Consider the following 25,296-nt stretch of genomic DNA (forward strand, 5'->3'; position numbering starts at 1 on the left):
TAACATTGCAAGTCTGAGTAGCATAAAATAAATTTATTTAGAGTAAGGGTAACTTTACTCCTCCCTTTCACTAACCTCCCCCCCATCCAATATGTAGGCAAGACCTGTCAATTCTGCCTTTAAAGTGATCTCAGAACCACGCATTTGTCTCTGTTGCCTGTGCTTTCCTTTAAGCACTGCCATCTCTTTCCTGGAAGATTACGTAGTCCCTTAAGGGATCGCCTTGAGTCTACATCCCTTACCCCCCTTCACACGTCTTCCCCTTTGTAATCTCCAGCAACCAGAGAAGCTCTTTAAACCACAAATCACATCTTATCATTCCTCCACTGAAGCATGTATATAGTACCTGGGGTGCAGCCCTAAAAAGACAAACCCACAAAAATTACATGTATATGTACTTACATGCCAGTAAGAAAAAGGAGCAATTTCATCAAGGTCTTAAAAGGTTATTTTTTTAAATCACAGTGCTTTTAACTGTTGGCCCTTTAAGTGTGATCAACTGAGCAACTGTCAGAAGGGCTGCAACTGTCATAGACTCTGAAGTGTGCTTCTGGATTCTTAAATGTATTTAGTGTAGGAGGAGAGCCTCAAGTATTAACCATGGCTTCTGACTCAAACCCAGCCTTGGAGGGTGCTTTTCGAGGTAAGACATCAGTCAGGAGAGCTTCATGCCCTGACTTTGGCAGTGACTTTTTTGTGCTGAGATAGGTATGGAATGAGATTGCTGCTAATCCGTGGTCAGTAGTGTCTATGGCATGCTGGAGACTCAAGTACTTAGGGGCCATTTTCGAGGTAGTTTTTCAGAAACAGGCATGCCATTAAATTCTCTTACCAATTTTTTCTTTTATCTTGCCAGCAAACAGGGATTAGGGATTCATTTTTGACTCTGAAATGTAGATTTTTTTAAGCAGAGTTGACAAAGATGTTGTCTCCACATTTTAAGAAATTGTCTTACAGTTCAGGCTTTCATGTGTTAAAGGTTTATCAAAACTACGAATACTGGGAACAAGTTCTCTTTGATGTCTGTTTTTAGATATGCTTCATCTGAGAATATTCTAAGAAAAATATTCATGATTTATTAATTTGTGTACTTCCAAGAAATGACCTTTCTAGTAATTTAGATAATATCAGCTAAATTATTCTTTTAATGACAGCCCCCCCCCCACACCCAATCTTTATTTCAGCTCCAGTGTGCTGCTCTGCTCGTTACAACCTAGCATTTTTGGCCTTTTTTGGGTTCTTCGTTCTCTATTCCTTACGGGTGAATCTGAGCGTTGCGTTAGTGGACATGGTAGATTCAAACACAACTGCAGCAGAGAATAGAACGTCCAGTGAGTGTGCAGAGCACTCTGCACCCATAAAAGTTCTCCATAACCAAACGGTAAGTGCTATTGTTCAAGCAAACAATCTTAATCCTGAAATACTTCCAAGTAAAAATATTTAAAAATGTTGAATTTATTCACCCTACAGAGCCCACAAACACTTTCTTCATGTAAACTCTGAATCTCTTTCTTTCGTGTTTTCCCAGTAACTGGTTGGATAGTAACTTATAACTCTGTAGCTGCTGCTGCTGTGTCCTGATCTGTTTTAAAAATCCTTTTTCAGTTTCCTCTGTAAATGTACTGTCTTTGAAGAGAATTTAGAAAAACCTGTCTGGCACACTGGAAAATTAGATCATTTTAGATGTTGTGAAATAGTTTTTATGGGACCATCATTGACGTCATTTTGCCAGCCTCATGTTGTGGTGAAATTGATAAGCGCATGTTCATTTATTGACTGTTGAATTTTACACACTTTAAATATTTTATTTTGCATATCACATGAGGAGAGAATACAGGGGGGAAAAGTTGGTGTCTTTTTTTTTTTTCTTTTTCTTTTTCTGCTGCCCTGTGATATATGGAGTTCCCTGGCCAGGGATCAGATCTGAGCCACAGTTGTGACCTGCCCAGAAGCTGCTGCAACCCCAGATCCTTTCACACTCTGTGCTGGGCTGGGGATCGAACCTCCGCCCTAGCACTGCAAAGACACCACCAGTCCCTTTGTGCCACAGCAGGAACTCCTGCTGTCCTTTTTTTATGATTGTATTTTCGCCCATCTTCAGTGCTCACAAAGGAGCCAGGTCCCACATGGGTGCAGCTCCTCTCCCATTGACAGACAAGAGCAGTAGCAGTCAACTATGGAAGAGGGCTTCTGCCCAAATAAGCGCATGTATGAAATAATGACTTATCAAAAATCTTCCCACTGGACTTCAGTGATGTTTTTGAGTACATATTTGGGTACATTTCACTCACTTTCCCCACCTCATCCTATAACTTCTGGGCACTTCAGGAAGCCCTGGAATTCCCACAGAAAAGCTACAAGTTGGTACCCTAACCATGGATAATTAGGGGTTTGTTTTTTATCTTTACTTTTGAGAAATGCCTTCTATGACCTAGCTACTCATCTGCCCTTTATCAACAGTAAAAAGAAATCCTGAATGGTTCTCTGACACGTGGGCTAGGTTACATGTCAGGTGCTCAGTTACCAGATCTTCATTGTCACCTTGATGTGTGCTGCTACTAATTAAAACACATTTCCTACTCACATGAAGTCTTTGGCTTGGTTTAATTTTTTTTTTCTTTTGGCCACAGCATGCAGTGGCTTAATGTGGGATCTCAGTTCCCAGACCAGGGATTGAATTCAGGCTACAGGGTGAAATCGAGTCCTAATCACTAGACCACCAGAGAACTCCCTTGGTTCAAATTCTTGCTTTTTTATATTGCTTTATGTGGTTGGTCTGAAATGGGGAGGTATTAATTATCTGTATCTACACATACTAGTAGCCAACGTTAGGTGAATACTAAGTGTGTGTCAGGCCTTATTGTATGAGCCTTTTTCTTTTAATCTTTCCAGATTTCGAATCTAATAAATAACAGCTGGGCTTGAACCCAAGCCTGGCTCCAAAGCCTGGCTAAGCCATTGCAGTATCCTCTCAGTAGCTTTCTGGGTTAGGCTCTTGCCTTTTTTGAGGCTTTTTTGTCATGGTCATTACAGGACATCCATAATTCATCCCATAGTCTAGTTTCATAAAATAGCAAGTCTCCCTGAACATTATGACTTTCCACGATTTTTTCATTCACTTCTAGAAACTGCATGTCTGTATCACCATTACTCACCTAGTCAGTCGAAAGTCTGCATGTTCTTTGATGTAAAACATTGGTTCAAATTATATGTATAGGAATTCCTGTCATGGCTCAGGGGAAACAAATCTGACTAACATCCACGAGGACACAGGTTAGATCCCTGGCCTCAATCAGTGGTTTGGGGATCTGGCATTACCATGAGCTGTGGTGTAGGCTGGCAGCTACAGCTCAGATTTGACCCCTAGCCTGGAAACCTCTAGGGTGCAGCCCTAAAAAAACAAAAAAACCCACAAAAATTACATGTATATGTACTTACATGCCAGTAAGAAAAAGGAGCAATTTCATCAAGGTCTTAAAAGGTTATTTTTTTTTTCTCCTACTCTTTATAGGGTAAAAAGTACCAATGGAATGCAGAAACCCAAGGATGGATCCTTGGGTCTTTTTTTTATGGCTATATCATCACACAGATTCCTGGAGGATATATTGCCAGCAGGAGTGGGGGGAAACTGCTGCTGGGGTTTGGGATCCTTGGCACCTCTGTCTTCACCCTGTTAACTCCCCTGGCTGCAGATTTCGGAGTTGGAGCCCTCATTGCACTCAGGGCGCTAGAAGGACTAGGAGAGGTAATTTTTTTCTCTTTGGTTTTTCTTCTTACCCCCTATTGTTTTATTGTCTTCTTAAAGATATTTTTCTTTGACATGAATATGAACCAAAATATGACAAGATAATAAGGATTTATTCTTTAATTAGGAAGATGATTAACCAGAAAATAACCTGAGAGATTTCATTTGTGAGAGATTTCATTTGTGATCAGTGAGGTCTCGAGTGGGAACACTCCAAAATTAGGAACTTTAGTCAGAGGCTAGAGAAAACATTTTCTAGCTAACACTTCATAGCACCCCCTACTTAGGAGATAAGAAACCACCACTAAAGCATGAAAATAGAACATCCTACCTCTTGAATTTTTGCCACAGTTTACCTCTTCATTGATTGACCAGATCTAAAACACATTTTACATGATAGAGTGTCAAATTCCTTGTTTTACTTTAAATTTGTTGTTTTTCATAAAAGTTCCTCTTTATCATTTGTTCTTTTTTTCTGGTCCTCTAACTTAAAGACAAGTAATTTATCATTTTTATAACTTTTTTTTGGGGGGGCCCACATTCTTGGCATATGGAAGTACCCAGGCCAGGGACTGAATCCGAGCCCCAGCTTTGACCTAAAACACAGCTGTGACCTACATCACAGCTGCAGTAACACCAGATCCTTAACCTGCTGTACCAGGCTGGGGATTGAACCCATATATTAGCAGCCACGTGAGCTGCCACAGAGACAACAGCAGACCCTTAACCTCTTGCACCACTGCAGGAACTCCATAACTATGTTTTTTTCAGTTATGTGATTTTTCTGGACTTTCTTCTTCTTTTAAAATTGTCATTATTAATATTTAATCTTTTTTTCTTTCCTAAGATTTGTCTTTTTTTAATTTCAATTTTAAACGTTTCACTCCTTTTATTTTCCCTTCCACTTCTCTTTTGTGTTTCATCGTATGTATCTCCATCTTTAAATAATGATCTCTTTTATTTTCTAGCTTTAAACTAAACTGTAAAACTAAGGCATGGGTTTATTTTACTCTCTCTTGACATTTCTTTAACCCAAACAAGATAGTGGCCTCCGGGTTTGGTATAAAGGTTGTTTTAGGTAGCATTATATCATGCTGTATAGGAGAAACACTGACTGGAGTCATAAAATCAGAGCTCAAGCTGTATCTATTAGTTTATAAATATTATACAAATACAGTACATGCATATATAATATAAATGTAGTTATGAAATACCTATCACGTCCTCAGTCACAGCTCAGATGTGATAGTAATGACTAGAAAACTTTGGACGTTTCCAAGTGCTATTTAAATTTAAGCTTTGATCACTCTTCTGGATGCTCTTATTTTTGACCTTATTGGGTATACTAAAAAATGCTTCTTAACCATAAAATAAAAGTACCCTCTATTACCAGGTTCCTCTTCTCCTTACCTAAGGAAAGTATGTTTTAGAGATAAACTGAAGCTGTAAGAGGGTAACTAATTTTTCCGGGGCTGCACAGCTGGTACATGGCCATGGAGAGCTATAAGCCCACCAGGGTCTATTCCTCCCCTCCCTGTGGCATTTCCTCTTCTCCCAAGCCTGTGAACCTCCCCTCCTCCACTGTTCCGTTGCTTCTCCACAGCAGTAATTGGTTGGTGGTTTTCGTTTTTTGTGGGGTTTTTTGTTTTTTTTTTTTTTTTTTTTTTGGCTTTTTAGGGCCTCACACCTGTGGCGTATAGAAGTTCCTAGGCTAGGAGTTGAATCGGAGCTACAGCTACCAGCCTACACCACAGCCACAGCAACACCAGATCCTTAACCCACTGAGCAAAGCCAGGGAGTCCTGGATACTAGTCATGTTTGTTACTACTGAGCCACAACAGGAACTCCCAGTAATTTTTTTAAATTGAGGTATAGTTGATGTACAAAATTATGTAAATTTCATATGTACAATATAGTGATTCAAAAATTTTTATTATAGTACATTTATAGTTATTATAAAATACTGGTTATATTCCCTGTGATGTGCAATATATCCTTATAGCTTATTTAGGATAGTTTGCACCTTTTAATCTCCTACCCCTACCTTGCCCCTCCATTTATCGCATTTACTAGGCTAATTATAACAGAAAAAAAAAAACCATAAAAACTCTAATTGAGTTCATCTGTTTTTGGTAGGTAGGACCATTTTTCCTCTAGATTAAATGTCAATTTGAATTTTCTTCTCATAGCCCGTAGTATTATCTCAGTATTTTTAAAAGTAATATATTGGTAACACTCATTTCATTCAGGTCATAAAATGAAGTAGGTGAGTAAAATGAACCTTGAGAAGGATCCCCTTATGTCAGCATTCATTGCATTCTTTTATTTTTATTGTCACCCTTACCTTGCAGTCTTCAAACCAGTTGACAGAGTCCACAGATCTTTGTTTAGATTTTGAAAGTACTTCATTATGAAATATTTTCACTCAACACTATAAAGGTATCTCACTTCATGAAACCCAATTCTAGTTTGTCTTATCCAAACATTTCTCTTGCAACAAAATACCCAACCAAATTTAAAACATTAGCATAGCTACCTTGTGTTTCATCAGAAATATTTTTTTCCCTCCCCAGGGTGTCACATTTCCAGCCATGCATGCCATGTGGTCTTCTTGGGCTCCCCCTCTTGAAAGAAGCAAGCTTCTTAGTATTTCATATGCAGGTGAGGTAACTATTCTTGTAGAGGTTTTTGCTACAATCTGTTATCTGTATATTAACCTTGGGGAAAATCTGCACAGCAGACTCATTGAGTGTCAGGTGCTTCCTTTGGGGGAAAATAACGTTTGGAGGATATAACTTTATTATTAATTTTTCCCTTGGGATCAACAACATGTAGCAATGTGGCTTAACTGACTACTGTCATTTTTGCCATCTGCCATCTTTTATTTCAAAACCTGTTGCCTTTTCAGATGTAGGTATAGGAAATGCTTTAACAAAACAAAACCCAAAAAAAGGACAATAGCTGGAAAATGGAACCCTTTTGTCCTTTAACTGTGGTATCTAATTTGATCATCTGAATGACTACGTCATGATTCTTAAGTCCTCCCTTCAGACACTTTTTTCTTTTTTGGCTTTTTTAGGGCCACACTTGTGGCATACGGAAGTTCCCAGGCTAGGGGTCGAATTGGAGCTGTAACTGCTGGCCTACACTACAGCCACACCAGATCCAAGCTTCATCTGTGACCTACACACAGCTCAGGGCAACGCTAGATACCCAACCCACTGAGTGAGACCAGGGATTGAATACTCATGGATACTAGTCAGATTTGTTTCTGCTGTACCACAACAGGAACTCCCAGACACCTTTTTTTTTTTTTTCCTATGCATTTAGTTGCTATCATTTTGATCTACATGAGCTTTATATGTGAATTATAATTTTACCAGCTCATATACTGCATGAAAACTTTTTGACCAAACTGCTTTTAAATACAGTGGTTGAGAAAGTCTTCTGTGGTGGCTTTTAAGACAAAATCTGAGGATGAGAACAAACCAGTCAGGCAAAGAGCAAAAAGGAGAGCATTCCAGCCAGTCAGAACAGCGTGTAGACGGTCTCTCTGGCAGGAGGTAGCATAAGGATTCAAAGCAATGAGAAACCACTGTAGGTGTCTAGAAAACACTGAATAAAATGGGAAATACAAAAGATGGGGTTAGAAAAAGAGACAAGAGACAGATTTCAAATCCAGGCTTATAGGCCACAGGAAGGAATGTAGATTTTTTTCCTTCCAAAATACAGTGGGGAAACATCATAGGTTTTTAATCAAGAGAGAAGCATGATCCCATGCATGGTTTCTGTTTGTTTTGTTTTTGTTTTTTGCTTTTTAGGGCTTCACCTGCAGCATATGAAAGTTCCCAGGCTAGGGATTGAATCAGAGCTATAGCTACCAGCCTACGCCACAGACACAGCAACACAGGATCTGGGCCTCGTCTGCCACCTACACCGCAGCTCAGGGAATGCCAGATCCCCGATCCACTGAGTGAGGCCAGGGATTGAACCCGCATCCTCATGGATACTAGTCAGATTCGTTTCCGCTATGCCACAATGGGAACTCCCCATGTATGTTTTTTAAGAAGATTCTTGCAGCTATGTGGAGACCGATGTAAGAAATCTGATGAGAAGTTCAAGGACAGACACTATCTATGACTCCTCTTTCCCTATTGAATAAAGTCTAAGCTCCCACCAGGGGTTAAGATTCTTTAGGGTCTGCACCACTTCATTGCAGGCCACCTAGTCCCTGGCACTTAGTTCCTGTCCATAACTATTCAAAGCTGTCTTTCTAGTCTCTATCTTCTGTTCCTTTCCTTTACCCAATTGAAGTTCCCAAACCCACGTTCTGCTTTCCTATGTCCATTCCTTTGCTCACCCTGTTACACCTGCCTCTGTATCTTCCTTCCTTTTTTTTAAGTTATAATTAGTGATTATGTTTATTTTTTATTACTCAATGAATTTTATTACATTTATAGTTGTACAATGATCATCACAACCTAATTTTATAGCATTTCCATCCCAAACCCCCAGCACATTCCCCCCACCCCCAACCTATCTCATTTGGAAACCATAAGTTTTTCAAAGTCTGTGAGTCAGTGGAGAAAAGACAGTCCCTTCAATAAGTAGTGCTGGGAAAACTGGACAACTACATGTAAAAGAATGAAATTAGAACACTCCCTAATGCCGTACATAAAAATAAACTCAAAACGGATTAAAGACCTAAATATAAGACCAGACACTATAAAACTCTTAGAAGAAAACATAGGCCAAACACTCTCCGACATAAACCACAGCAATATCTTCTCCTAGAATAATGACAATATATCTTCTTTCTTATGGGGCCAGATCTTGCTCATCTTTTCAAAGTCCACTGCTCTTACATCTTTTGCTGACCTCTAGAGGTCAGAGGTAATCTGTCCTGTATTTGAAATTCCATATTGTTCTGGGACACACAACACTTTCTACATGTAATAATTATTTGTTTATATTACCTCCTGTATAAGGCTAAAACTTGAGACCAGAAACAATGTCTGATTATTTTAGCTCCCACTGGATCTACTAAGATGTTTTCTGTTTGATGGTTAAAATTAATTTTATTACTTATTTATCTGAAACAATTGTTGTATATTTGAAGCAAATTAGATTACTGAAAGCATCATTCTTTTTTCATCAGGCATGCTGCAGTAGATTATGTTTAGAGACCACCTTTGAGCCTCTCCACCAATACCTATCTTTCTAACACATTTGCTAGTGATGCAGCATTTAGTAGAGCTCATATTAGGTCATACTAGATCTACTGATTGATGCCTTCTAGTTCATCAATAGCTACATAGTTGTAACTAATGCAACTACATCTTAAGTATACATTTTACATATTGTGGGTTTTTGGCATAAATGATTGATTGGTTCAGAGAATGGATGGCTTATATTTACCTATGACTAATTCAATTCCTACAGGATTCACATGGCTCTTTCTTTTCGCCCACGTCTATTACCCATCTTCTTTAGGCGATAGACTTGTCCCCTCTTTGTTCATTTCTCTCCCACGTTTACAAAGCCTTTATTGTTGTTCTAGGGGCACAGCTTGGGACAGTAGTTTCTCTTCCTCTTTCTGGAATAATTTGCTTCTATTTGAATTGGACTTATGTCTTCTACCTCTTTGGTAAGTTTATTCAAAAATGTAACCTAAATTACAATGCGATAGATCCAAAATGTAGTAGTGATCTAATAATTGGTTAAAAATGTATATTCCGGAGTTCCCGTCATGGCGCAATGGTTAACGAATCCGACTAGGAACCATGAGGTTGCGGGTTCGGTCCCTGCCCTTGCTCAGTGGGTTAACGATCTGGCATTGCCGTGAGCTGTGGTGTAGGTTGCAGACGCGGCTCGGATCCTGTGTTGCTGTGACTCTGGCGTAGGCCAGTGGCTACAGCTCCAATTCGACCCCTAGCCTGGGAACCTCCGTATGCCGCGGGAGCGGCCCAAAGAAATAGCAAAAAGACAAAAAAAATAAAAAATAAAAGAGCATTGTCCACAGCTAGCCAACACCCGAAATCAGATTCTGACTGAGGGCAACTTGGAGGACTGCTAAAATTATAAAAAAAAAAAAAAAATGTATATTCCAATTCACTGAAGCAACCATCTCCTAAACTGCAAAGCTCTCAAACTCTTACTGATAACCTGTTTTTCAAGTTTATGTGGTTAAAATGATCTGAGTTGTGACCTAATAATTTATTTTGAAATATTTGTTCCATAGAAACTGCTATTGAGTCCAGGACTTAAATGCTATACTTACTATCAAAAATTGCTATGTTGTTTATTATAAAAATGTGTCTTTTTTTTTTTGTCTTTTTTACCATTTCTTGGGCCGCTCCCTCGGCATATGGAGGTTCCCAGGCTAGGGGTCTAATCAGAGCTGCAGCCACCGGCCTACGCCAGAGCCACAGCAATGTAGGATCCGAGCCACGTCTGTGACCTACACTACAGCTCATGGCAACACCGGATCCTTAACCCACCCGAGCAAGGCCAGGAATCAAACCCGCAACCTCACGGTTCCTAGTCGGATTCATTAACCACTGCGCCGCAATGGGAACTCCATTAAAATGTATCTTTGAAACTATTTCTTCTCACTGGGTAGTTTTTTGTTTTGTTTTGTTTTTATGGCCACACTCCCAGCATATGGAATTCCTGGGCCAGAGGTTGAATCCAAGCTGCAGCTACAACCTACGCCACAGCTGCAGCAATGCCAGATCCTTTAACCCACTATACCAGGCTGGGAGTCGAACCCACGCCTCCACTGCAATTCAGGCCACTTCAGTCAGATTCTGAACCCACTGCACCACAGTGGGAACTCCTCACTGGGTAGTTTTAATATCTTGTTTGTTTGTTTATACCCAGGTCTTTCATGTCTCAATCTCAATAGCAGGATGAATTGCATATTTGATAAATTGGATTGCCACATAAGCATTTATGCAGGAGATGTAGCTGCAATCAAAACAAAAAACAAATCAATAAACAAAAGCAGATGCCTGCAGAAATAATAGATTGTATACACTTATTTTTTTTTAAAGATTTATCTGGCAGACCCTGATAGGCAGAATCATGTGGTTAAAAGTGTTCTCTTCAGGCACAAATCTCCAATTATGAAATAACGTACAGCACAGTGACCATAGTCAATAGTGATGTACCTACTTAAAAGTTGCCAAAAGAGAGAAGTTCCCGTCGTGGCACAGTGGTTAACGAATCCAACTAGGAACCATGAGGTTGCGGGCTCGGTCCCTGCCCTTGCTCACTGGATTAACGATCCGGTGTTGCCGTGAGCTGTGATGTGGGTTGCAGACGCGGCTCGGATCCCTAGTTGCTGTGGCTCTGGCGTAAGCCGGGGGCTACAGCTCCGATTTGACCCCTAGCCTGGGAACCTCCATATGCCGCAGGAGCGACCCAAAGAAATAGCAAAAAGACAAAAAAAAAAAAAGTTGCCAAGAGAATATATCCTAAAAGTTCTCATCACAAGAAAAAAAAATTTGTAATTTTGTATGGTGACAAATGGTAACTAGACATTGTTTTTTGTTTTTTGGGATTTTTTTGTTTGTTTGTTTGTTTTTTGCTTTTTTATGGCCAAACCCGTGACATATGGAAGTTCCCAGGCTAGGGGGTCGAATTAGAGCTACAGGTGCCGACCTGCACCATAGGTACAGCAATGTGGGATCCGAGCTGAGTCTGTGACCTACATCACAGCTCATGGCAATGCCAAATCCTTAACCCATTGAGCAAGGCCAGAGATTAAACCCACATCCTCATGGATACTAGTCAGATTCGTTTCTGCTGTGCCACAACGGGAACTCCCAAATAACTAGACATTGTGGTGATCATTTCACAGTGTATATAAATATCGAATCGTTACGTTGTACACGTGAAGCTAATGTAATGTTATATGCCAACTTTAAGTTGTTCTCTTCAAACTTTATAGGAAATAATACAAATAGCAATTATCCCATTAAAGTGTTATAAGAAGAACTTGAAATAAAAACTAAGCTGAAACCAATTTTACACTGAGTTTATAATGACATAATCTTTTCAAGACATATAAAAATCACTGTTGGTGCAACCTAATTGTATTTAACTATTATTTTTCTATTTTAAGGTCTAGTTGGAATCATTTGGTTTATTTTATGGACCTGGTTAGTTAGTGACACACCAGATACTCACAGGACAATCTCCCCTTATGAAAAGGAGTACATTCTTTCATCGTTAAGAAATCAGGTAAGAAAAAAAAGAAAAGAAATCAGGTAAGGATTTGGGCACATTTTTTTTAAGTAATTTCAGAACTTTTTTTCTTCAGAAGTAAGATACCATGAGTTTCCATTGTGGCTCAGGGGAAATGAATCTAATTAGCATCCATGAGGACGCAGGTTCAATCCCTGTTAGGTTCAATCCCTGGCCTTGCTCAGTGCGTTCAGGATCCAGCATTGCCGTGAGCTGTGCTGTATGTTGCAGATGCGACTCAGATCCTGAGTTGCTGTGGCTGTGGTATAGGCCAGCAGCTGTAGCTCTGATTCGACCCCTATCCTGAGAACTTCCATATGCTATGGGTGTGACCCTAAAAAGACCAAATAAATAAACAAATAGTTAGTTGTTAGAAAACTAACTGGTATATTTTTATCTGTATTTTTTTTTTAAATGGCTGCACTCTGGGCATATTGGAAGTTCCAGGGATTGAATCCGAACCACAGCTGTGACCAAGCCTCAGCTGCAGCAGTGCTGGATCCTTTAATTCATTGCACCAGGTCGGGGATGGAACCTACACCTTTGCAGCGTCCCAAGCCACTGCAGTTGAGTTCTTAACCCACTGCGCCACAGCAGGAACTTCTCATCTGTATTTTATATTTATTGTGATATATCATAATATCATATGATATACACTTGTTTGCTCCTCTAGAATAGGTCTTTAGAAAAAAAAATTATACTGACTGAAGAGATTTGTTTCCTTTAATTGAGCAAAGTAAAGCAATTCAGAAATAAAAGTCTGTAATACAGTAAATTCTCAAGACATGAAGACAAAATATTTGCTTTTTGGTGGGAATAAAAAAACATGAAAACATTAGGAAAAATTAAAATGTATATGAGTTCCCATCGTGGTGCAGCAGAAACGAATCCAACTAGGAACCATGAGGTTTGATCCCTGACCTCGATCAGTGGGTTAAGGCGGCGCTGCCATGAGCTGTGGTGTAGGTTGCAGTCTTGGCTCAGATCTGGCATGGCTGCGGCTGTGGTGTAGGCTGGCAGCTGTAGCTCGGTTTAGACTCCTAGCCTGGGAACCTCCATATGCCACAGGTGCAGCCCTAAAAAGCAAAAAATAATAAAATAAAATTAAATCTTTAGCATTAAGTCTTTAGCATTATTGATGCCTTCATATCACTTTATTAAAGAACATAAAATATTTCCCATAAAACTTTTCTTGCCCATTAAGTTAATATGATTGATAGTTTTAATTTTTATATATGGTCAACCAGGCAGCAAATTCAACGTTTACTCATTCACATTTCTTTTTACATTTTTAAATTTTGCTACGAATATGTTTATAAGTTGCTGAACTTTAAGAAATATCACATCCTTTGGTCCTTGCCAAAGTTTGGTAAAGACTTAGAAGATATCACCAGTGTAATAAAGTTACTTTGAGATCTCAGTGTCTCTGCAATGTTAATCAAATGAACCACCCACTTTTTCCCCCTGAGTAACAGATATAGAAAGATTTAGTGTATTTTAATGGATCTTGCCACATAAAATCGAATATGTCTTGTATATATAATGAAATGTTACTCAGCCATAAAAAAGAAACAAATCTTGTCGTTTGCAACAACTTGGAGGGTATTATGCTTAGTGAAATAAGTCAAATTGAAAAAGACAAATACTGTGTGTTTTCACTTATATGTGGAATATAAAAAATAAATGAACAAATTACACATAGAAACCAACTCATAGGTACAGAGAACAAACCAGCGGTTACCAGAGGGAGAAATATGGGGAGAGGGGCACAATAGGTGAAGGAGATTAAAAGGTACAAACTACTATGTGTAAAGTAAATTAATTATAACGATGAAATGTACACTACAGGAATATAGTCTATGTGTGTGTGTTTATGTGTGCGTGTGTGTGTATATATATAGATAGATAGATATAGATATATTTTTTTTTTGGCCATCCTGTGGCATATGGAGTTCTTGCACTGGGCATCAGATCCAAGCCACAGCTGTGCCAACGCCAAATCCTTAACCCATTGTCCTGGGCCAGGCATTGAAATTGTGTCCCAGCACTCCAGAGACACCACCAGTCCCATTGCACCACAGCAAGAACTCCATAGTTGATATTTTATAATAATTTTGTATGCAGCATAACTATAAAAATATTGGGTTACTGTTTTGTACACCTGAAATTAATATAATATTATGAGTCAACTATATACTTCAATTAAAAAAAAACTTAGGAGTTCCCATTGTGGCTAGGTGGGTTAAGAATCTGACTAGTATCCATGAGGATGTGGTTTGATTCCTGGCCTCACTCAGTGGGTTTAGGATCTGGTGTTGTCCCAAGCTGTGGCATAGGTTGCAGATGCAGCTCGGATCTGGCGTTGCTGTGGCTGTGGTGTAGGCCGACAACTACAGCTCCAATTCAACTCCTAGCCTGGGAATTTCCATCTGCCTCAGGTACGGCCCTAAAAAGACAAAGGAAGGAAGGAAACGCTTGCTTCCTCCAAAACTTCATTTTTATCATTATTTTCATGGACTTATGAGACCTTTCAGTTTATTTACAGTTTTCTAAAAGATAGATTAATATCTTCCTAAATTTGTCCATTGTCCAAACCTAAAGTTAATCTGTTTTTCTATATGCTTCAGAAAATGGAATATTCAAGAAGTTCCCTAGTGGTCTAGTGGTTAGGACTTGGTGCTTTCACCACTGTGGCCTGGGTTCAAACCCTGGTCTGGGAGCTGAGATTCCACATCAAGCTGCTACATGCTGTGGCAAAGAGAGGGGGGGGGGGGAGGAAGGAAGGAAGGAAGGAAGGAAGGAAAGAAAAGAAAAGAAAGAGAAAAAGAGAATGGAATATTCAGAAACAAGAGGAACTAGGGGCATTAGGTTTCATAGAACCCCAAACTACATTCTTAAACCAGATGACTTTGTAGCTGAAAATGTCATAAAATACTGTGTTACACGAAGCTCTGCTTTTAAATCTTGGATCCCAGAAATGTGCAGCATCTACTATACCTAATCATTCCTTAAGCATTTTTTGAGAGCTTACTGTATGTTAGGTTCTCTGTCAGGTACTGAGGGTTTAAAAATTAATCAGAGAAAAGGAATGAACAAGACATGGTTCCTGTGGGACCTGTTATCTCCAGAGGAAGACAAACATGGGTGAACAAGATCTCAGTGTAATTAATACAGGCTACTGATGAGTGCTCTGAGTTACACAGTGCATCTTTGGTACAGAAAAGGCAGGGTCCTCAGCCAGCCTGAGGATTCATAGGAAGAGCTCTGTGGCCAGGGACATCAAGAACATACTGGCAGTGGAACAGAGTTGGATTCCTGGCTTTGTTGCAGTGAAGGAAAAGCACATCCTGAGAAATCAAAGGGCATCTCAGAGAGAGAGTTGAGAGCAGCTTGTTATAGTTTATTTAGACTTGTGTTAGTTGACTTTGGGGAGGGTTTAAAAAACCAAAGTTTTTGATGGATGATAATGTGAAAACAAATAATGTATATGGATATGTATGGCTGGGTCACTTTGCTGTACAGCAGAAATTGACAGAACACTGTAAAGCAACTTTAATTAAAAAAAAAAAAGTAAAAAAAAAGGGGGGGGGCAGTGTTTTGCCCTGGAATTGGTACTGTGAGAAAGCAGTAACAATTCTGTGGCTGAGTATCTTAATTTTTATTTCGAAGATAGGCTGGGCTATAATTGGCAAAGAAACAGCAGTCATTCGAATTAGCTGAGAGAGAATGGTTTGCTCCTTTGCGTGGTTCATACATTCTTGGTTTTGTCTGCTCAGGCGTGACTGAGGGGTGGCCTGTTTTTCCCCTCCCAGCATGCTTCCAGAGAGGCCATGTTCATGGCCAGTGGGAGTTACAGGTGTACAATATAATGACTCACAATTTTTAAAGGTTATACTCCAGTATAATATTATAAAATGTTGGCTGTATTCCCCGTCTTGTGCAATATATCCTTCTAGCTTATTTTATACTTAATAATCTGTACCTCTTAATCTCCTACACTGGTGTTCCCCCTCCCCCCTTCCCATTCCCCACTGGTAACCACTCATTTGTTCTCTATATCTGTGAGTCTGCTGCTTTTCTGTTATCTTTACTACTTTGTTGTATGTTTTACATTGCACAAGTGATATCATGCAATATTTGCCTTTTTCTATCTGACTGATTTCACTCAGGATAATGCCCTCCAAGTCCATCCATGTTGCTGCAAATGACAAAATTTCATTATTTTTAATGGCTGAGTAGTACTCCATTGTGTGTATATGTTTGTGTGTGATATCTTCTTTATCCATTAATCTGTTGATGGACACTTAGGTTGCTTCCATATCTTGGCAATTATAAATAATGCTGCTATGAACATTGGGATACATGTATCTTTTCCAAATAGTGTTTTTATTTTTATTTTTTCAGATATATACCCAGGAGTAGAATTGCTGCGTCATATGTTAGTTCTATTTTTAGTTTTTTGAGAAGCTTTCATGTGTTTTCCACTGTGGTGGCTGCACCAGTTTACATTCTCACCAGTAGTGCATGAGGGTTCCATTTTTTCCACATCCTCACCAATACTTGTTATTTATGTTCTTTTTGATGGCAGCCATTCTGACAGGTGTGAAGTCATATCTCATTGTGGTTTTGATTTGCATTTCCCTGATGATTTCTGATGTTGAGCATCCTTTCATGTGCCTATTTGCCATCTGCACCTCGTCTTTGGAAAAAAAATGCCTATTCGTTTCTTCTGCATGTTTTTTTAAATGAGTTGTTTGGGTTTGGGCTTTTTTTTTTTTTTTTTTTTTTTTTTTTTTTTTTTTTTTTTTGGTCTTTTTGCCTTTTCTAGGGCTGCTCCTGAGGAATATGGAGGTTCCCAGGCTAGGGGTCTATCGGAGCCATAGCTGCCTGCCTATGCCAGAGAGCCACAGCAACTCGGGATCCAAGCCGCATCTGCGACCTGCACCACAGCTCACAGAAACACTGGACCCTTAACCCACTGAGCGAGGCCAGGTATCAAACCCACAATTCCCTGGTTCCCAGTCAGATTCGTTAATAACCACTCAGCCACGTCGGGAACTCCAAGGGCTTCTTTTTTTTTTTTTATGTTGAGTTGTATAAGCTGTTTATGTATGTTGGATATTAACCCCTTATCAATCACATCATTTGCAAATATCTTCTCCAGTTCAGTAGGTTGTCTGTTCGTTTTGTTGGTGGTTTCTTTTGCTGTACAGTTTAATTAGATCCCATTTGTTTAATTTTGCTTTTATTTATTTTTCTTTGGGGGTAAGATTATAAAAAACATTGCTAGACAAAAAAAAAAAAAAAAAAAAGGAGTTCCTGTCATGGTGCAGTGGAAACGAATCCAACTAGGAACCAGGGGGTTGCAGGTTTGATACCTGGCCTCGCTCAGTGGGTTAAGGGTCTGGCATTGCCGTGAGCTGTGGTGTAGGTCACAGACGCTGCTCGGATCTGGCATTGCTGTGGCTCTGGCGTAGGCCAGCGGCTGTACTTCCAATTCAACCCCTAGCCTGGGAACCTCCATCTGCTGTGGGTGTGGCCCTAAAAAGACAAAGGACAAAAATATAAATATATCTATATAGCTATGATTTATGTCAAAGAGTTTTCTGATTATGTTTTCCTCTAATAGTTTTACGCTGTCCAGTATTATATTTAAGTGTTTAACGCATTTTGAGTTTATTTTTATATATGATGTTAGAGGGTGTTCTAATTTCATTCTGTCCAGTTTTCCCAGCACTGCTTATTGAAGAGACTGTCTTTTCTCCATCATATATCCTTGCCTCCTTTTTCATAGATTAATTGGCCATAAATGCATGAGTTTATTTCTGGGCTGTCTATTCTGTCTCATTGATATATATATTTCTGGTTTTTGTGCTAGTACCATACTGTTTTGATGACTACACTACAAAGTGAAGCCAGGGAGCCTGATTCCTCCAGCTTCATTTTTCTTTCTTAGGATTGCTTTGGCTATTTTGGGTCTTTTGTGTTTCCATACAAATTTTAAAATTATTTGCAGTACTTCTCTGAAAAATGCCATGGGTATATTGATAGGGATTGCTTTGAATCTGTAGATTGCCTTGGGTAATGTAGTCATTTTAATAGTATCATTTCTTCCAATCCAAGAATATGGTATATGAAGGTCTCTTTTAAATAAATTGTCCAGGCATTACCACTTCACCCACTGAAGTTTTCTTTCCCTCATAGAGTCTGATATTGGTTTTTTCCTTTTCTTTTCTTAATTCTTAAGGACAGCATATTTTATAACTTTTTTGTTTCTCTTTTATACCTTTAGAAAGACTATCCAATTTTACAACATTGTGAAGCAAATAGAAGCTTTTGTTTGAATATTTAGTTGCACTAACTTAAAAGCATGTATTGCATGGAACTTTTTCTAAACCAATTTGCTGTTACTTACATTTGAAAGGAAGATTTTTTTGGTGTGTGAAGTTGCACATAGAAGATACTCAGATATTTGTTGAATGAGGCAAGGATATATGATGGAGAAACACTACTTTCTTAGTGTTTACTCGTGCTTACCTTATGAGAATTCTCTTTACTTTCTTTTTAAGAATCTTTTGACAGCATTGTCAGTTTTGTAGATTTGTTTTCATTAAAGCTGGCTAATAGGAGTTTTCTTTCTTTGTGGCTCCCTGGATTAAGAACCTGACCAGTAACCATGAGGATGCAGGTTTGATCCTTGGCCTCCATCAATGGATCAAGGGTCCAGTGCGGCCTCAAGCTGTGGCGTAGGTCACAGATATGGCTTGGATCTGACATTGCTGTGGTCATGGCATAGGCTGAAGGCTAGGCTCCCATTCCACCTCCCACCTGGGAACTTCCATGTGTCTCAGGTGCAGCCTTAAAAAGAAAAAAAAAAAACTGGCTAATAGAACCCATAAATCCATTTTAAAAAGGCAGATATAAACTGTACTCTGCTGTCATTCTGCCCTGAGGACCACCCAACCCATGAGGTGCCATTAACCCCCTGGGTTGGGAGATCAAACAATCTGTGATTGTCTGGCATATTCCAGGCCAATTTATTGTTAAATATCAATAGATCCTAATCTCCTTTTTTAGAATAAAAGTGATTATAGATCGAAGGTCTGTTGCATCTTTGCACAACCACAGCAGTTACCTTGCACACCCTGCACTGCTGACACCTGCTTTGAAGAGCAGCCCTCCAGATGGCTCATAAGACACCATATCTTACATAGTTCTTACAAATCATTGGACAATGAGATATGAATTTTTTTTTTTTTTTTTTAGTGTCGCACCCTTGGCATATGGAAGTTTCTAGGCTAGGGGTTGAATCGGAGCTGCAGCTGCCAGCCTACACCACAGCCACAGCAATGCCAGATCTGAGCCGTGTCTGTGACCTACACCACAGCTCATGGCAATGCTAGATTCTTAACCCACTGAGCAAGGTCAGGAATCGAACCTGCATTCCCATGGATACTAGTCAAGTTTGTTACCACTGAACCACCACAGGAACCCCAAGATATGAATTTTTAGAGGACTTCCAGTCTCTGTTCTTCACCCTTATGTCAGTCTCTGATTTGATTATTAGACTGTTCTCTATTTTTTAGGTGGAGAAATTAATACTGCAGGTGACTTTTGACATTCATAACAAGTATTTGGTGTCCTAACATTATAGCTCTAAGATTACATTTCTATTTTTTCTTCTTATCTGAATCATGAACTCTTGATGGCTATTTAATCTGAGATATACTAATCAAGGGTGATAATATGTTCCAGACGGAATTTTAGCTGATGAGGTACTGCTCTAAACACAGCATAAAGATAGCTGTAGTTTGTCCTAATTATGTCTGTTTTTGTTTTGTTTTTTAGCTCTCTTCACAGAAGTCAGTGCCATGGATACCCATGCTAAAATCACTGCCACTTTGGGCTATTGTAGTTGCACATTTTTCTTACAATTGGACTTTTTATACCTTATTGACTTTATTGCCTACTTATATGAAGGAGGTCCTAAGGTTCAATATTCAAGAGGTAAGGAAAAAATAAACATCTTCTTCTTATAGAGAGTATACAGAATTTGCTTTTATCCATAGGAAACTCAGTTATTTTACACCTTCCATTTTCCTCTGATACACTAAATTGTAGAGATTGCTCTTTTGACCTCACTTGTCCCTTTCCTTGGTGTGTGTTAACTCTCGATTCAAGGTATTTGGGCTGGTATCCCCTTTATACCAGCCCCCCTTTAACCATAAAGGTCTTGCTAGTCTTACTAGGTCTTAGATCTCAGATGATAAATGCAGATGGGATCATATTCCCTTCTAAATGGGTGGTAGCTGGATGCTGCTGGGAGCCAAGAGGGGTGCTGAAAGGCACAGGGCTCTTGTATAGAGGTGAATCTGCAGTGTCATTCAGGCCCTGGCAGATCTAGAGCCATGCAGCTGTGCGAGACGGGCCTTCCTGAAACTGCCAGTTCTCTTTCTAACTCCTCAAATCGAGGCAGTTCTGTTTTCTCTGTGTTGACGGATTTTGATCTTTCCAGACATTAAAGAAAAGCCTAAAGAGGAAGTTCCCATTGTGGCTCAAGAGTAACGAGCCTAACTAGTATCCATAAGGATGAGGGTTCGATCCCTGACCTCACTCATTGGGTTAAGGATCCGGCATTGCTGTGAGCTACAGTGTAGGTTGCAGACATGGCTTAGATCCTCAATTGCCGTGGCTATGGTATAGGCTGTCAACTGTAGCTCCGATACGACCCCTGGCCTGGGAACTTGCATATGCTGTGGGCACAGCCCTACATAAAGGGAAAAAAAAATTAAACCCTGATAAGGGTCTCGTATTCAGAATATATAACAAATTTATATAACTCAATAATACAAATATAAATAACCCAATAAATTGTTTCAATAGGCAAAGGATTTGAATAGACAGTAATCCAGGGAAGGTATACAAATGATCAATTAACCCATGTAAAGAAGCTCAACATTAAGGAAATGCAAATCAAAACCATAATGAGGAGTTCCCTGGTGGCCTAGCAGTTAAGGTTCTGATGTTGTCATTTCTGTGGCACAGGTTCAGTCACTGGCCTAGGAATTTCCACAAGCCACTGGTGTGGCCAAAAAAATTTTTTAAACCGTAAGGAGATACCATTTCACTCCTATTAGAATCAGAAAACCAGAAACTGGAGTTCCTGTTGTGGATCAGCAGTAATAATCCCGACTAGGATCCATGAAGGGGTTTGATCCCTGGCCTCGCTCAGTGACTTAAGGACCTGGTGTTGCTGTGGCTGTGACATAGGCTGGTAGCTGCAATGGGAAATTCCATAGGCCTTGGGTGTGCCCCTCCACCCCCAAAAAAAAGAAGAGGCAAAAAAATCAGAAACCAACAAGTGTTGGTAAGGATATGATAGAAACAGAACCCTTGGGGTTCCCGTCGTGCTTCAGTGGTTAACGAATCCAACTATGAACCATGAGGTTGCTGGTTCGATCCCTGGCCTTGCTCAGTGGGTTAAGGATCCAGCATTGCCATGAGCTGTGGTGTGGGTTGCAGACAAGGCTCGGATCCCGCATTGCTGTGGCTCTGGTGTAGGCCAGCAGCTACAGCTCTGATTAGACCCCTGGCCTGGGAACCTCCATATGCCGCGCGAGCGGCCCTAGAAATGGCAAAAAGACAAAAAAAGAGAAAAAAAAAAAGAAAGAAAGAAAGAAATGGAACCCTTATACATCTGCTAGTGGGAATGTAAAAATTTGTAGCCAATGTGGAAAACAAATTGGAAATTCCTCAAAAAGTTAACCATAACATTATAATGACCATGGAGTTCCCATTGTGGCATAGCAGAAACGAAGCCAACTAGTAACCATGAGGTTGCAGGTTCGATCCCTGGCCTTGCTCAGCAGGTTAAGGATCCAGTGTTGCCCTGAGCTGTGGTGTAAGTCCCAGATGCAGCTTGGGTCCCGAGTTGCTATGGCTGTGGTGTAGGCCAGCGACTATAGCTCCAATTCAGCCCCTAGCCTGGGAACCTTTATATGCTGTGGGTGTGGCCCTAAAAAAAAAAAAAAAGTTATTATTACCAGTAATAATATTCCTGAGTTTATACCCAAGGGAAGTGAACACATGTCCACATAAAAACATCAAAAACAAGTATATGGAAGTTCAAAACATCATGACTCATAATAACTGAAAGGTGGAAACAACCCAAATGTGTATCAGATAATGAATAGATAAACAAACTGTGGTATATTCCACAGTCATGAAGTGGAAGCCCTGGAGGTGAAGAGCGGCCTGGATGAGGATGTAGACAGCAGAGCTGATGCACAGCTGCACAGATTACATGGACTTAGCTCTGTCAACAACGGTTAAATGACGGGCACCTTTGGGCACCATGCTTCCAAAGCAAGCCAGAAACATTGGTCACATGGCCCAAACCTTAAACTTCACCCAAGCAACTAGCTGTGAAGAACTCCTCTGGCTACTTTTGGAAAACAAGATCAATTTCACTGAACTACCTCTGTCAACGGCGTTGACAGATGTTAAACTGCACTGAGGCTTTAGCAATAGGATGGTATGGACTTGTGAGCAAGCCTGTTTTCTCTAAGCTCTTTGTTAACAGAGCCTTAATGCAGGCGCTTCTGTATTGAAGCCTTGAATGCAAACACAAATATCACTCCACTGATGCTTCTATTTGAAATTTTCCCAGAAGTACTAGAGAAAGAATGAACTATCAATAGCTGACTGGTAATTAGTGATATGTACTTAATTGGCTTCAATTACTTTTCATTACTTTCTTTTTTTAGTTCTATAATGACTTTAAAACTAGAATCTTTTGGGAGTGCCCATTCTAGCTCAGTGGTAACAAACCTGACTAGGATCCACGAGGATGTGGGTTTGATCCCTGGCCTCACTCAGTGGGTTAAGGATCCCTCATTGCTGTGGCTGTGGTGTAGGCCAGCAGCTGCAGCTCCAATTCGACCTCTAGCCTGGGAACTTCCATATGCCTTGAGTGTGGCCTTAGAAGAAAAAGTATATGTATTAAAAATGTTGCTGGTCTGTACCATTGATGATGCTTATATAGAATTATTACCAAATTTAAATATCAGTGGTAAAATATCTTTCTACCTTTTGTGTTTATAAAACCCTAACAGGTGTACCCATCTTTCTCAGACTATAAAAACTTTTGTTTCTGTCAGAACTGGGCCTTTTTTTTCTTTTGTCTTTTTAGAGCCGCACCCACAGCATATGGAGATTCCCAGGTTAGAGGTCAAATAGGAGCTACGGCTGCTGGCCTATACCACAGCCAGAGCAATGCAGGATCCAAGCCACGTCTGCACCCTACACCACAGCTCACCGCAATGCCAGATCCTTAAGCCACTGAGTGAGGCCAGGGATCGAACCCATGTCCTCATGGAGACTAGTCAGGTTCATTACCACTGAGCCACAACTGAACTCCCAGAACTGGGCCATTTAGTCTTGGCACGTCAGGTTTGTGCTAACCTGATTATGTTTTCTCCATTATGAAACTGGTGATTTCCTAAAAAGCTGACTGTCAAATTATTACCTACAAAGCAAATAACACACTTCCATAATAAATCCTGTTTCATATCTTGTGACGTATTCATTTTGCTCAGGTGGTGACATAAAGGGAAAGAAGAGGGAAAAATAGAGCTGTGTGTGTCGCTGCCTTTGTCCTCTCTTCAGAGCCTGTGTCACTGCCCCAGCACTGACCCAGATGGTGTTCCTTTTAGAAGTCACTAAGCTGTGCATTTGATGCATGTGCTTTTCTGTATCTGAATTTTATTTTATAATAAAAAATATTTTTAGAATAAATAAATATGTGAAAAGTGATGTGTGGGTATAATCCATAGGCTAAGAGGAGGACATCTCTCATTATAGCCTAGGTCCCAAAATAACATTGAGGATTTTCCTGAGACTCTGGGGAGCTCTGCTTCCCTCTGAGGCAGGCTCTGCAGACTGCACAGAACTGAATCTCATGATCCTTCTAAAAACCAAACTTACTCCCTATAGTTATATAAAGTTTAGAGAATATTGCTCTGTATTTCCTTTGCTTTCAAATAGGGTGTGTGTGGGAGTTCCCATTGTGGCACAAAGGAAACTAGTATCCATGAGAATGGGGATTCAATCCCTGGTCTCATTCAGGGGGTTAAGGATCTGGCGTTGCCCTGAGCTGTGGTGTAGGTCACAGACGTGGCTCAGATCCTGTGTTGGCTGTGGTGTAGGCCAGCAGCTGTAGCTCCTGTTCAACAGCTAGCCTGGAAACTTCCATATGCCTCAGGCTTGGCCCTAGAAAGCAAAAAAAAAAAAAGGTGTATGTGTGTGCATGTTGGTTCTCCTCCCTCTGTAATTAATCCTGGATCTTCTTATTCCTTCCAGAATGGGTTTTTATCTGCAGTCCCTTATTTCGGCTGCTGGGTATGTATGATTCTGTCTGGTCAAGCTGCTGACAATTTAAGAGCAAAATGGAATTTTTCAACTCTGTGTGTCCGAAGAGTTTTTAGCCTTATTGGTAGGTAAAAATCTGGTTTTGGTTTACACTTGTTTAATGTGTTTACAATGCAAGGCAAAATGAAATTGATATTAGTCATTTGTTTACATGGTAAATCAATATCTTTTAATGCATGTAGTGCATGTCTGTACAAAATGGTACTTTTTGAATGATGCATTTTGAGGATTAAGATTTATAATATCCTGTTATCTCTACCATACTCTTATAACTATAAAAAATGGCTCACTTTGCTGAATATCTCCTCCAGAATTTTATAACTCTTTGTTTTCAGCTCTAAGTTTGCAATGAAAATAAGATTTTTTAAGCCTCCCTCCCTTTTCTATTTTAAATTTCAATTGAAAATATATGCCAATATTATTATGTCAAAGGAGTAGCTAGCTATAAATCAAAGAATTCAGAGGAACCTTAAATAATCATGTGCTGCAGACTCTGGTTTCAGAAAAGTAACTTGTCAGGAGTTCCCATTGTGGCTAAGTGGTTAACAAACCCAGATAGGGTCTATGAGATTGCAGGTTCGATCTCTGGCCTCGCTCAGTGAGTTAAGGATCCGGCATTGCCATGAGCTGTGGTATAGCATGCACATGTGGCTCGGATCCCACGTTGCTGTGGCTGTGGTGTGGGCCGGCAGCTATAGCTCTGACTGGACCCCTAGCCTGGGAACTTCCATGTGCTGCAGATGTGGCCCTTAAAAAAAAGAAAGAAAGAAAAGAAAAGTTTTTGGACTATCTAGGATAATTATACAAGTACTTAGGGACCCTGGAGGTCACTGAAGGTAATTACATTGTAAAAGGACCCTCTGAAGTATAAT

At 39.9% G+C, this 25,296-nt stretch overlaps 1 protein-coding gene across 4 annotated transcripts in view; it reads left to right on the forward strand.

Moving 5' to 3' along the window:
* Window positions 1-25,296, forward strand: part of SLC17A5 (solute carrier family 17 member 5) — a 55,900-nt gene that overhangs the window by 7,567 nt on the left and 23,037 nt on the right. For 2 of the 4 annotated variants that reach the window (XM_003121410.5, XM_013985139.3), the window contains exons 2-8: window positions 1,185-1,381; window positions 3,512-3,745; window positions 6,319-6,406; window positions 9,306-9,392; window positions 11,874-11,992; window positions 19,844-20,002; window positions 24,356-24,488. In XM_003121410.5, the coding sequence (XP_003121458.2) occupies window positions 1,185-1,381; window positions 3,512-3,745; window positions 6,319-6,406; window positions 9,306-9,392; window positions 11,874-11,992; window positions 19,844-20,002; window positions 24,356-24,488 (1,017 nt within the window). Of the gene's footprint in view, window positions 1-1,184; window positions 1,382-3,511; window positions 3,746-6,318; window positions 6,407-9,305; window positions 9,393-11,873; window positions 12,962-17,426; window positions 18,875-19,843; window positions 20,003-24,355; window positions 24,489-25,296 lie in introns of those variants that run through there. The other 2 variants (XR_014840213.1, XM_005654403.4) reach the window with 2 other exon arrangements.

This window comes from Sus scrofa, chromosome 1 (assembly GCF_054392235.1).
Source record: "Sus scrofa isolate SSC_HxYL_T2T_F1_AM1 chromosome 1, Sscrofa_HxYL_maternal_Yorkshire_Landrace_v2.0, whole genome shotgun sequence".
Taxonomy (NCBI): Eukaryota; Metazoa; Chordata; class Mammalia; order Artiodactyla; family Suidae; genus Sus; species Sus scrofa.